Source organism: Dipodomys merriami, unplaced genomic scaffold, assembly GCF_024711535.1.
Source record: "Dipodomys merriami isolate MVZ:Mamm:240054 unplaced genomic scaffold, mDipMer1.0.p SCAF_28, whole genome shotgun sequence".
Taxonomy (NCBI): Eukaryota; Metazoa; Chordata; class Mammalia; order Rodentia; family Heteromyidae; genus Dipodomys; species Dipodomys merriami.
Window position 1 is genome coordinate 6,872,718 of NW_027204270.1, and position 13,289 is coordinate 6,886,006.

The window sequence follows — 13,289 nt, forward strand, 5'->3', positions numbered from 1 at the left end:
CCATCAGAACAGTGGGCCAGCCGGTGGATCCAGGGAGCCAAGCAGTCAGGCCAAGAACCTTCGTAAGCCCCACCCAACCCACGGCCTGGGCAGTGGGCAGAGACTTGAGCCAGGGGCAGAGCGTTAATGAGGAGATACTGCTGCCGTGACTCAGCCCTCCAAAGGTGCCTCCATTTATTTTATTTTTCCATCATAAAAACCCAAGCTGCAAAGCAGCCAGATTCCCCGTGGGGGCGGGGAACAGCAGCACTGCTGAGGAGGCCAGGCCAGGGCCTGGCTGGTGCCAGCCTCTCAGAGCCCCTCTCCTGGAGAGTTCATGGGTCCTTCCATACCCACTGGTTCCTCCTATGGGAACAAAGGCCTAGGGTGGGATCTCCCTAGGGTCAGTTCCAGACCCGCCATGGCTGTCTCTGCCTCCTGTAGGAGAGGAAGGGCCTTGCCCAGCCTGTCAGCCTGCCTTTTGCTGTCTTCTAATAGGTAACAGGGCTGGCTCAAGACCACCTCACCTGTCCAGAGATCCATCTCAAAATACTTCCTGTCAAGGAGATGGTCCCAGTGATGTCCTCTCTTCCCCGTGACCCCTCTCAGGACACCTGCCTCACTGAACAAAATCAAGAATGCAAGATCTTAAAGAGCCAGCTGCTGGTAGCTCACATCTGTAATCCTAGCTACTCAGAAGGCTGAGATCTGAGGATCGCAGTTCAAAGCCAGCCCAGGCAGGAAAGTCTGTGAGACTCTTCTCTCCAATGAACCACCAGAAAACCAGAAGTGGCACTGTGGCTCAAAGTGGTAGAGCGCTAGCCTTGAGTGAAGGAGCTCAGAGACAGCTCCCAGGACTTGAGTTCAAGCCTCACAACCAACCAAAAAAAAAAAAAAAAAAAAAAAAAAGATCTTAAAGATCCTCTTACATCCAAGTCCCTCCCAGTGTCACTGCCCAGTGCACAGCCGGCCTGTTTGGATGGCATCGGGAAACTCACTATTTCCAAGACAGCCCATTGGCGCCTTTGGCTCCACAAGCTCCTTTCTGCCAAGATGGCACCAGAGCACTTACCCCCTGGAGCAGACTGGCAAAACTGGTGCCCAGCTTGGCTGCAGGGACCGGGCCAAGCTTAGACTGGTTTAGTGGGTGCCTCTGGCCAAGTGAGTCTGAAGGAAGGAACAGCACAAGGGCAATGGGCTCTACCCCAAGCCCAGCATAAAATCCTTAGGCGTAGAAACACACAAGCCCTTTCCCGATACCTGCAGCAGGCTGGGTGGAGCGGAACCTGAGCAAGCGAGGGTCCCAGGAACCTCTACTGAAAGGTCTGATCTCACAGAGGGTCTTCAGGTGTGAAGCAGTCAGGCAAACATGTGGGCCACAGTGGCTGAGCTAGAAAGCCAGATTCTTTACCTCCTGGGGTCCAACCCTACCTGAGAAAAGTCTGAAGCCTGTCTCCTTTTGCCCAGGCTACTAGAAAACTCCAAGAACCAGGCTAAGGAGCCTCCTTGGCCAGCTTCTCTAACCCCACCCTTTCTCACCTCCTCACAGTTGAAAGCTGGGCCAATATGCCATGCAGGGGCTTCTGCTTAAAACATAAGAGAATCCCTGATTCAAAGCATGACATCCAACTTTCCCAGATGATATGGCTGCAGCCATGTGGCGCATGTGTGGGTGGCACACGTGCACGCGCGTGCATGCGTGCACGTACACACACACACACACACACACACACACACACACACACACACACACACACACACACACAGAGTCACGTCTTTGAACTTGCCCTCTTGTCTATCTGGTCTTTTCCCCAGCAGAGCCTGTCTTGGATCCTGTACTGGGACAGCCCCTCCTTACCTCCTTACCCAGCTTCCCCTGGGAAAGAGGGGCATTACAAATGGATCCCAGATAATCAAGGGCAACGATTGCTTTATAGCCATTTTGATCCAAGCTCCCAATGTGTTCAGACGCAGGAATCAGCTGTGTGTGTGGTGTGTGTGTGTGTGTGTGTGTGTGTGTGTGTGTGTATGTATGTGTGTTGGGGGGAATGTAATCTAGGGGAGCTTCCCAACTGCAGGATGGATTTACCTGTGTCTGAAAGCTTCCTGCTCCCCTCCCCCCTCACTCCCTCCCCAAGGGAAATCACTCTAAAAGGGCCTAATGGAACTATGTCCTCCTCTCTTCCTCTCTCTGCTCCCTCCCTTGCTCTCCTTCTTTTTTTTTTTTTTATTAGCATTTGTGGAATTTATTCCCAAACTCTCCTAATCTTCCGTACACAACCATTTGATTTGCATAACCCAACCCCCTCTCATAAAAACTGGCTGCTAGTTTAATTAAAAAATGTAAATTTGCTGTCATCTCGGGGCCTGGTGAATTAGGACGACATCGGCATTTTTTATTGCTAAAGACGTCCAGATTGATCCAGCCCTTGGCTGAACTATGGTGAAGGAAAAGGGGTCCACGTGGCCCCAAAGGTCTTGAGGTCCTGCTATCTCCTCCTGAGAAGGAGTCTCCTGCCACTGATTTACTTGTGACCAGAGTGTTTTGGAATGGTAGATATGTCCTGAGCTGGAGGATACGGCAGGTAATGCATGATCCTGTTCCAGTACTTGTTGGAGGCCCTTGGGGATAGATACCTTTTGGGGCCTGTGTCTCCAGCCTCAACCAGTACTAACAGCCAAAGCCATCCCTGGGCTGTTCCCAAAGGAAGAGAGCCTCACACTGCGCCAGGCTTGAGGCCTGGCTGTGTCCCCTGTGCCCTCGGAAGGTCAAGGGAGTCGCTCCTAGCTCCTGAAGATGAGCACCGGGTTGGCCCGGAGTCGGGCTCCGAGGAGACAGATCGGAGTCCCCATCTGCTTCCCTTTTTTTTAGAAGTGATGAAAAAGTGTTTTTCTTCTGAAGTGCTGAGATTAAGTGAAACTTCCAAGTTCAGAGAAGAGGCAGACAGGATTACCAGATGCCTTCTCTAGGAAACAGAACTTTGACATCCTGGACCTCCCTTCTCTGCCGTGGCCAGACTCCAGGCCCGGGTCCCACTGGGAATGGGAGTGTCCGCTCCACTGACCTCCATGGCCCTTCTGGCTTCTAGGAAAAGTTTCCAAAGATTGTCCCTGGAGTGCTGGGAGTAGTAAGCCTTCCTAAGGCCCCAAGAGGTGCCATGGGAGTCTCTGCCCCTTGTTTCCTGCCAGGCCCTCAGGACCCCTCCCAGAAGAGCTGTGGAGGAGTGACCCACAGGGGCCTGGGAGGGACTGGCTTGGCAGGAGGATGGGTGCCAGCTCCAATTGGCTGCCTGCTAGGGAGGAAAACAGGAGGGCCTGCTTTCCAGCTGAGTAATACCTGGGTCCCTTGTGCCCGCCCACAAGCAGGTTTGCCAATGCCAGGTAGGGGGTGGAGCCAAACTCCTGGCCCATCTCTGAGTTCTGCTTCTAGGCCGGGATGGGTGGGGGCCTCATTTCCGAAGAGAGGGGGTGGGGTCTGAGAGGGAGGCGATGAAACACCTGATTAGTGAGAGGGGTGGGTCTGTTCTTGTGGGTGGGAGGGGGGAGGGAAGGCAGGGAGGGGCAGGGTGGCAACAGTGGCCTCAGATACCTTCAACCCTCTGCCCAGCAGGGGGTGTCACACTCTACCTGGGCAATGGAGGTCTTGAGGACCTCCATATTTCATTAACCAAGATCTCACCTGTCAGGACAGAGTCTGGATTCTGGATGTCCTGTCCCCCAGATCATACACCCTTTCTTAGAGCCAGCCACCATGCTATCTTTCTCCAACTACCCACGTATACTGCCCCTCCTGACCTTCCGGTCTTTTCTTTGACCTCAGAGGGTCAGATGTCAGCTCCTGAGTCCCAAGAGATGACACCATGAAGTTGGACCTAGCATGAACAATTCTAAGCCCAACTCTTCACGCCCACCACTATCATGGCCTTCATTCCCCTCATCAGTTTTGATGAGGTGGCAACCAGTTTGTTTCTTGTAGGAAGAAGGAAGATGGTTTTGATGACTGAGGATATGAGGGTCCTGGTCAAAACTTGGGTTTTAATCAAAGAAGCCCAAAGAGAAGTCTTAAAGTAAAACACATTCAACTCACTTAGAGGGAACGCTTGAATAAAATTAGATCAAAACCAGCAAGACACCAAATTCTCAGGATAAATTCTGCCCTCCAGGCCAGCGGTCTGCTATCTGCAGCTTGACCCCAGCTTCTTACCAGATTCCCCAAACTCACAAGCCTAAATTTAGGTGGATCCATCACCACCTCCCAGGGTGGGGGCTAAAAAGGGGACTGGGAGAGAGTCCTGGGCCCCTCACTTTGAACTGATAACAGCAACCTCAGCCCACAGATTCTCAGGTGAAAAACACTCATTAGCCATAATAAGCAGCTTGATCATCCGACACAGCCTTGTCCCAAATAAATTAAATTCCTTTACCTTGAGACAGTCGCCCCGAAACCAGACTAACCACCTTTCCCAACAGGACGCTGCTTTCAAAAACTAAACCACCCCCCTACTAAAAAAATAAAATAAAATAAAAACACACACCCCATAGGTTAGACACACAGGGAGCCTTGAAATGGGAAAGACATATATGTATTAAAAAAAAAAAACAAACAAACCATGGAGAACAGAAACTCCCACCAAAACCCCCTAAATCCTCTCTCTGGGCGCCCCCCCCCCCCAGCTCCCAGTCCTCTCGGTTCTTTCATAATGACAAGCATCAAATTAGTCACAGTCACTAAACAAGTAGCGAATAATAACAATATCGCCATCCAGAAAGCAAGCAGGGAGGGCAGGGACGGCGGCGGCCGGCGGCCCGACCCCCCGGCGCCGGCCCGCACCCCCACCCCGCTCAGCCGCCAGCTCATTGGGCTAAAAAGAAGAACTTCCGTCAAAGAGCCGAAAGAAAAGCGAAAGAGCCTCGCGTGGGCTCCCACCGGCCGTACCTGCTCCAAGATCCATTCTGCGCTCCTTGGTCCCAAACTCTTCGAGGAACAGCCCGGGAAGAAGGAGGAGGAGGAGAGAAGAGAAGAGAAGAGAAGGTGTTTAGTGTCTCGCCGGCCCGCGGGTCCCGCCGGCCCGCTGTCCCTCCCCGGCGGGCCCCGGCGCATCTCGGGCTTGGGGGGCGCGGGCCGGGCCGGGCCCCGATCGGACCCGGAAAGTTTGCTCCGCGCCCTGCGCCCTGCGCCCGCCCGCACGCTCCCCGCAGCTCCGAGCTCCCTACACCCGGCGGGTGGCCGCGATCCACCCGGCGGCGGCCCGGGGGACCCGGCTGGCGAGGCCGAGCGCCCCCCCACCCCGGCCTCTCCCCCGGCCCCGACCCCGGCCCGCCACTCCGCGAGGGGGGGGGGGGTCCGCCGTGTTCGCCCGGCCCGGCCCTCCCCGCCCGCTCTCGGTACTCACCATAGTCGGAGAGTCGAAAGCCGAATTCACTTAAATAATCAACTTTCATAATACTTAATTAATGCCTAATTGCAACTGATTACTCCCCGAATAACAAGTTGTTTTAAAACCCTGATGTCATTGCTCCTGACGGTAACACTCAGGGTAACAGTTTGGCAGGAGGGAGCGGGCGGGCGGGCGGGCGGGCGGGAGCGGCCGGGCGCTGCCAGGCGCCGAGGTGATTGGCAGGGCGGCCTCGGCACCGCCCCTCGCCGGGCCCGCGCGGCTCCGGCAGGTGAAAGATCAGACTCGGCCCGCCCGCGCGCCCGCACGCACGCACGTCCAGCCCGGCGCGGTGCTGGAGGTGAATGGGCGCGTGCACGCGCCGCGTCCAGAGCGCGCCGCGCGGCCCCGCGCCTCACACGCTCGCTCCCCCGCTAGCCCCCCTGCGCGCGGCCCCGCAACCCGGCTTAGGCGGACTGTCGGGCGGCCTTATTGGCTCCGTGACTCCCCAAACCTTTGACTCCGGGAGGAGGGAGGCGGGAACTCTGGGGGGAGGGGCTCGAGCACGAGCGCCAACTCTCGCCGGCCCCTCGCGGGCGCGCGCGCGCGCCCACTGGCACGCGCCGCTCCGGCTCCACGAGCGCGGACGGACGGCCGCGGCGCGCGCACCCGCCGGCGCAAACTTTTCCGTGCGCGCGGGCGAGTGGGCAGGTGCGAGCCCACGCGCGGCAAGGCGCTCTCCGGGTATCGATGCAGGGCTTGCCTCCTCCCTCCACGCACAACCCGGGCCCGTCATTTTGCTGTTGTCTCTGGGAGTTGGAGGAAGAAAGGAGTCCCGGGCCGGCGGGGCTGGGCGTGTCCGGGAAAGTCGCACGTCAGCCGGGGCCGCTCCCCGGCGGCGGCGGCGCGCTGCCCCGCGCCGGCCACGCGCTCCGGGGAGCGCCCGCGCGTGCGTGCGCGCGCGCCCGGGGACGCACTCCGGGCTTTCCATCGCCTTGCTCTGGTTTTGCCTTTGGAATGGGCCTCGGCGCCCTTCCGCGCCTGCTGCCGGGCGCTTCTCCGGGAGACCACGACTGTGCTCCCCGGGTTTTCTCCCTCCTCCTCCAGCCTGAAGTGGGGCCACCAGCCCTGCCCGACGCGCCCCTTCCTCCCTCACGGCCCCTCGCCCTCCGTCTCCCTCCTCTCCCCGCACGGTCCTCTCCACCCACCGATCCGCGCCATCGATTACCCGCCCCCTCCACCTGGTCCCTGGGGGCCGCTGCCAGGGACCCAGCGCCCCTCAGCCCGAGGGCCAGGGTCCTGTCCCCGGGGTCCCCTCTGCCATCGGTGCTCATTTCCTGTCTCTGCCAGTCTGGGACTGGACCACTGTGTCTCTCCTTAACTCTTCCTTTAGCCCAGAGATGTCTCTCAGCTGTACCTCACCAGCCCCAGAAGCCCTTGCTGTAGCCATAAACGTTAATGGCCCCAGTTATCCATCTGGCCTGGAAGGGGGCAAGGAGCGCTCCCTGTGGGGAGTAGGGCCGGGAAGGGTTGTACTGCCACCACCCCCCTCCCAGCTTTCCCTTTCCCTAGGAGACCCAGATGGCTGCCTTGGTCTTTCTCCCTTCCGTTCCTTCCCTCCAGTTTCGGAAGAGGCCGCACCGCCTTTTGCGTCCAGGGAGAGCAGGGCCAGGCTCTCCCTGGTCTGGGAAGCATTCAGCAAAATGGCGCTGGCCTATTTTTGCAATATTTCTATTTTGCAAAGGGAGGGGCCCAAAGAGGCCTTGGGGCAAAGACATCAAGGGAGTTAACAATCTACTCTTTCTCCTACTTTCGCCCTCTTTTTCTCTCTTTCAGACTGTTCTTTAGTTCTAAATGGCCTCACAAAGAATGCAACGCTGCTCCTCCCTCTTTCCACTTCTCTCCCCATGCCTTCTTAGCAGCCCCCTATTCCTGGCTTCCACATGGTCTCCAGGACACCCCCATCCCTAGGTACAAACAACAGCTGGAGAGGTCCAGTTTTACTGAGCCTAAAACCCTGAATAAGGGAACAGAAGTCTTTAAACCAAATCCACAGTTTCCCCCAAAGGCCTCACTGGGCCCGTGGAGGGGCGCATCTGTGTCCAGAGGTACTTTAGCGCACATGCGTGCCTGTGAGGGCTGCCACCCAGGACTCCCCAAAGCAAGACTTTGCTCTTTACAGCTTTGCCTGGTAAAGCAACCCCATACCCAAGTTCTGCGCCTCTGCTTCCCTTGCGGGCCTCTAGGTATGTAGAAGGAAGCCTGATGCCAGGTATGGATGGGTAATTTCTGAGTCTCTTTGAAGATACCTGCACAGATGAGGAACCCCCTGCTTCAGAGACCTACATAGACTCTGGCTGGCTCCGAATATCCCTCTGCGCCTGTCAATAGTGGCAGGGCTGACCCCTGAGGAGGGGTCAAGAGGCAAGGTCAAGACAAGAGCAGACAAGAGAGCATCTTTCCTTCCATTTCCCAAAGTAGGGCCAAATGGATTGGCAAGGAGTGGCTGACAGGGCAGGCTGGAGAAAGCTGGGAGAAGACAGCACATCCAGAGGCGCCACCATGTTGCCACCCTTGGTGGAGAGAGGTGTGGGCAGCCTGGAGATCGGGGGCCACAATTCAGCCACCACAGGCAGAGCAGGCCCTGCCGCAGAGCAGGAAGCCTTCGGGGGAAGTGAATAGATCAGAGAAGCAAAAACACAAACAAACAACAAAACACGGAGGCCAACTTAGCATGTTAGGAGTTGAGGTTTAAGCAGAAGGCCGAGGCGTCAAGGCTGTGTGATGGAAAGTCCCTAGATCTCTCCCTCTGCCTATGTGCTCACACCAAGGGCAGAGAGCTGGAGCTCAAGTGTCTCTTAGGACTAAGACCCACTTTTGCCTTGCTGACCCGGATGTGAGACACCTCTGAGATTCAGAGGCCGGGCCCCGATGAGGCGATTCCTGCCTGTACTCAGGGAATGGAACACCCAATGCTACAGTTCCCCTTGGACTCCAGGCCCTGGCTTAGAGTTTTCCGCTCCTGCTACAACACCCACCTCAAGCGCAAAAGAGTAGAGCAGGAGACACCCAAAGCAATCGCACCCACCCAGGTATCCCACAGGATCACCCCCTCTCCCCAGTCAAGCTGCCACCCTGGCTCCGTCTTTCTGCACCCCCAGTGTGCCCACTCATTCTCTCTCCCTCCCGAGCCCCAGGCCTTCTCACTCACCAACCTGTTTACACACCAGGTATCTCATGCTTTATCTGTTCTCATTTTGAATTGGTAACTTTCACATAAACTTGAACAAAGCTCCTTTTGTTCCTGCACCCCACCCCAGGATCCCAATAAACTGGTTCCTTCTGAGACAAGGCGACTGGGCCAGGGCACAGAAGCCTTGGCCAGAAGACTGCGTGTGCATGAGAACAAGCATGTTCGCACCTGCGAGGGAGCCCGAGTGTTTGTGTGTGAGTGTGTTCCTCAGGCAGATGATGGAGGAGGGGGTCAGGGAGCACCACAGTGTGGATGGACCGGAAGTGTGGGAGTGTGAGGAGTGGGGGGGGGCACAAGAGGGCAGAACCGAAGCGCCATGGCCTGGGCCTGGGCTCGGCTCCCACACAGCCAAGATCATGGGCCACGGACAGGCGGGTGTCAGAACTGGGGGGGAAACCAGGATGAGGAGAAAACAAAGGGGAGGAAGGAGCAGCAGGGTGGGTGGTGAAGAGAGGAGCCGAGGCCACGCTAAGTGTAAGGCAGACACAGGGATTGCATTATGGCAGGGCCGGGGCTGGCACGGCCGCTCGGCCCATAATCCTGTTAGCCAGCAATCTCCATTCCGAAAGAGCTTCATTTCTTTGTGAATATTTGTAAACTAGATATCTAATGGAAAATTATAGGAAAATTATAGTGAAATTCATGACGGAGAAATCCGATTATCCCTAATTCAATTATGCCATCTTAGCCCACACAGCACATTTCCCATTTTTTTCCCATAAATACCGATGCCAGGGGTCCCGGTAATCAAATAAAATTGAAAATCATCTTCCCATTAAATTCAATTAGCCGCAATTTCTAAAGCCTATCAGAGATTTTAATTACTAAATTATAAAATTCTCCAATGCTAAATTGAAACCAAAAAAAAAAATTTGCACATCCTTATATTTCAGAGAAAAAAAAAAAAGGCCAGCAAAATCCTTGAAAAATGTCTTCCTTTCTACGTCCACTTCCAAAGCAGCTTTCTCACCTGGAGGGACCTTTCGATCCTCTCAATGGCTGTCTCCTTGCCCAGCTGGGATGAAGCCAGGGCTACAGAGAAGAGGGACCTGGCAGGGGAGGGGCCAAGGCACACTAGTCTAACAAGGAGCGATCCGTGCCCTTACCCCCAGCCAGCTCTGGCTGCCAACCTTTCTCATTCTCCTGGCTGACAGAGCTTCTGAGTTTGCCCTCAGCTCTGCTCCCCTCCACCGCCCTACCCCCCAGAAGGTCACTAATTCTTAGGGCCATCTTCTTGGCCTATGAGCTAGGCTTGGGCTCAGGCCACTGCTTGGCGTCAGGACTCGGTGTAGTTCCAGGGCAGCTGATCAGATATAGTCAGCAACTTGCCCAAGCCCCAACTCTCTGACCAATCAGCAGGGACCCGATAGCTTAGGCTGGATCAGAGATGGGAATTGCACAAGCCGGGCATTGAGGGTAGCCGGACACCACAGGAGGGGTTCTGTGTCCCAAAGTCTTCTTCAAGGCATCTCCAGGAACCATAGGTCCTGGCAGAGTACCAGCTTCCTGGGATAGGCTCAAATCAGGCTCACCCAATGCGTCCAGCCCTTTGCCGCTCCTGGGAAGCTAGCCGGCAGGAAGGAGTGACCCCTCTTGGGGAGTTACTCTTAAATGCCCCCCCCCTTAAGGGAAATGCTAGCCAAAATCCCAACAGTAACCCCTCCCCCACACCACTTACCCACTTCTAAAGGGTGTTCTGTGAGTCAGGAGAGCCGGGGGAGGTGGCATCGGTGGTGGCATGGGGGTCTAAAACCAAGATAGGTGGTTTGTGGGGGGCAGCTGATGGCTCCGGCAGACTCGGGGCGTCAGCACAGACCTGCCGGCAGCCCAACACCCAGAGAGCAGCAGGCAAGTCTGATCCTCCAGGCAGCCAGGAGTGCCAGCAGGGGAGGTACCCGCAAACAAAACAAAAACAAAAAAGTTAATTATCTTTGGCTTTTTCTTAATAAATATCCAAACTGGCCGGGCCGGATCCTCCGCTTTAGAGGAGAGAGAAGAAGGAGGAAAAAAAAAAAAAAACAACCCCACACTCAACCCAACAGAGTCATTCTCTTGGCTACTTTTCCCTTTGTCTCTGGTCCTCGCATTTATCTCTTATCAGGCGCAGAGACAGTTTCACACTAATTCCTAAAGTTTGCAAATGCAAGAGCCTGGCGGCCCAAGCTGTTTCCTTTTCTTTCTTTTTTTTTTAAGTTTTGGGGTGGGACAGTGGGGTGTGAGAGAAGAGAAAGGCAGGTGGGACTAAAAATGGGTGAGCCACAGCAGAAGATAAGCCAAAGAGCAGGAGAGAAAGGCAAGGGAGGCCGCAGGGTGGGTGGGACACAGGGAACGGGGCTGGGGGCCTGCTCTGTGGGTACAGCCCTGCCCGTGGCCCTGACTTGGGCAGGGACCTGTTCTGGAATGTTGTGTTGGCACTTGATTTCACTTACAATTATCACAAGACACGGGGATTTCTCATTTTTAAAACTCCCAAACCACCTAAGCCTCATTGGCTACTTGGGCTGTCTGGTTGCTTCCAGTTCCTGTGCCCAGCCAACCTCCCAAGAACATGGCTGTGGAGGTGAGCAGGGGGAGGGTCAAGGGGAGGGGAGGTTGGCTGAGTCTGGAGAGGTGTGTGGAAAGCTTTTCTGCACAGTCTCTGGTGTACCTGGGGAGAGGAGAGATGCGTGTTGCTGCCTGGGCTATGTGTCTGGATGGGGCATGTACAGACCCAAGCCCAAACCGTCAGAAACATGTGCTGGGTAGGGGTGGGGGTGGGGGTGGCGGGCCTAAGCAGCCAGGACATCGAACCATCTTCTCACAAGAGCCCTGGCTCTGGAGTCTCTCCATCTGGATTCAAATCCCAGTTCTATCATCCACAGGCTGGGCCATTTTAAGTCACCAGCCCTCTTGGAGCCTCCCACCTAAACGAGTTGGGGCCTAGGTTTGTGGGGACTGGGGTGGTGGGGAGCGACAAAGGGTCTTGAGTTTTTTTCTGGGGGAATGAAAATGTTATAAAAATAAGATGGTGGTGATTTTAGGAGGCTAAGATCTGAGAACCGTGGTTCGAAGCCAGCCCTGGCAGAAAAGGTTGTGAGATGCTTATGGCCAATTAAATACCAAGAATGCCAGAAGTGGAGCTATGGCTCAAGTGGTAGTGTACCAGCCCTGAGCAAAAACTTAGGGACAGCACCCAGGCCCTGAGTTCAATCCTCTGTACCTGTACACACACACACACACACACACACACACACACACACACGCACACACACACGCACACACAGATAGTGGTGATGGTTAACACAACCTTGTGAATACACTAAATGCCACTGAATTTTGTATTATTAAAAGGGTGGATTTTATGGTGTGAGGATTCTATTTTCAACAAAGTGGTGATGAAAAAGAGGAGAGTGAGGAGAAAAGGGAGGACTAATTGCAACCCTGGCATTGTGGCTAGGGCACACGGCCTGGCACAAAGTAAGTGCTCAATAAAGGGCCCGCTGTCAATCAGCATCATGCCCGAGCTGGGATCGGTGAGCAGACACTGCTGGGGCTCACGAATGCCTCCGTGGGTCCGTGGCTAGGGCCGGCAGGTTGTCAGGCTGCTCAGCTGCCTCCAGGGGCTTGGCGGGGGCTCTTGGGCAGCTGCTCCCTGGCAGGGGTGGGAAAGTGCATGGCCTCCTCCTGCCTCCCTCTGGTCCCCGGGGAGGAGGCTGCCCACCGTGGCAGGCGGACTCCCGGGCAGCACACTTGCCCGTCTCGCAGACATTCATATTCTCCGTGTGCAGCAGACCGTGAATTCACCTTCATACTAGTTACAGGGTTATTTAGCATCTTCTGACACTGACAATCACAAACTTTAACTCGCTGCTTGCCTTCTCCCTGCCGTGCCCTCTGCCCACCCCCAAAATCCTTGGGAGAGGAGGGGAAGGACCGAGGTCTAGCCCTCTCTTGCCAAAGCATGCCCTTTGGAGCTGATGGAGTGATGGACGGAGGTGGGGGTGGTCAGCAGAAGAAGACGACGGGCAAAGGGCTGGAGAGAGAACCGAGTGGGAGAGAGGAAGTACCACCAGGGCTAATGGGAGCTTCGGTCCTGCTCCTCCAGCCTGACACTAATGTATTCAACCTGACATCCTGTCTCATCGTGAGTGACGCCTCAGTCTATCAGGCTGCTGGGCCGAGGCTGTGGTCAGGACTGATGGGCTGAAGTCAGCCTGGGGCTGAGCTCCCAGGACCATGATGCTGGCCTAGGGCTGGCTCTTCTGCCTCTTGCTGGACTCACAGGTGCACATCCAGGAGTCAGGTCCTACCAAATCTTCTTCCCTCGCTCCCTTCCACTGTTCCCCTGCCCTATGGAGGTTTCTCCCGGTTTACTGCTTTATTTCCGCAGTCACCTTTCAGCTGGGTCTGGTCAATGAAGACCCAGCGACATCTCCCACCAACAACTGAAATCCCACGAAGCTGACCTGAGCACAGGAGACGGGGCTGAAACCTAGTGTCCTTGCTGCTTGGCTCACCCCCAGCCAGCCCTGACTGTGTTCTTTTACTTCCCCCTGTCTTCTTTGTGCTTCCTCCACACCTTTTCCAGGAGTGGCGCAGCTTCTAGAAAGTCCACAGAGCCCTTTCCATCACCTCAAAAGCCAGTCTGGACCAGAGATGTCTCCCTCTCGGGGACGGTCTGCGCGGAGAGTCATCTGAGTGGG

General features: G+C 55.7%; 1 protein-coding gene across 7 annotated transcripts in view; it reads right to left on the reverse strand.

Annotated features, from left to right (window-relative positions):
- Casz1 (castor zinc finger 1) overlaps positions 1 to 13,289 on the reverse strand; it is a 152,360-nt gene that overhangs the window by 49,803 nt on the left and 89,268 nt on the right. For 3 of the 7 annotated variants that reach the window (XM_070037340.1, XM_070037337.1, XM_070037338.1), the window contains exon 4: positions 4,916 to 4,954. In XM_070037340.1, the coding sequence (XP_069893441.1) occupies positions 4,916 to 4,931 (16 nt within the window). In that variant the 5' untranslated portion in view covers positions 4,932 to 4,954. Of the gene's footprint in view, positions 1 to 4,915; positions 4,955 to 5,372; positions 5,517 to 10,285; positions 11,338 to 13,289 lie in introns of those variants that run through there. The other 4 variants (XM_070037341.1, XM_070037339.1, XM_070037336.1 and 1 more) reach the window with 2 other exon arrangements.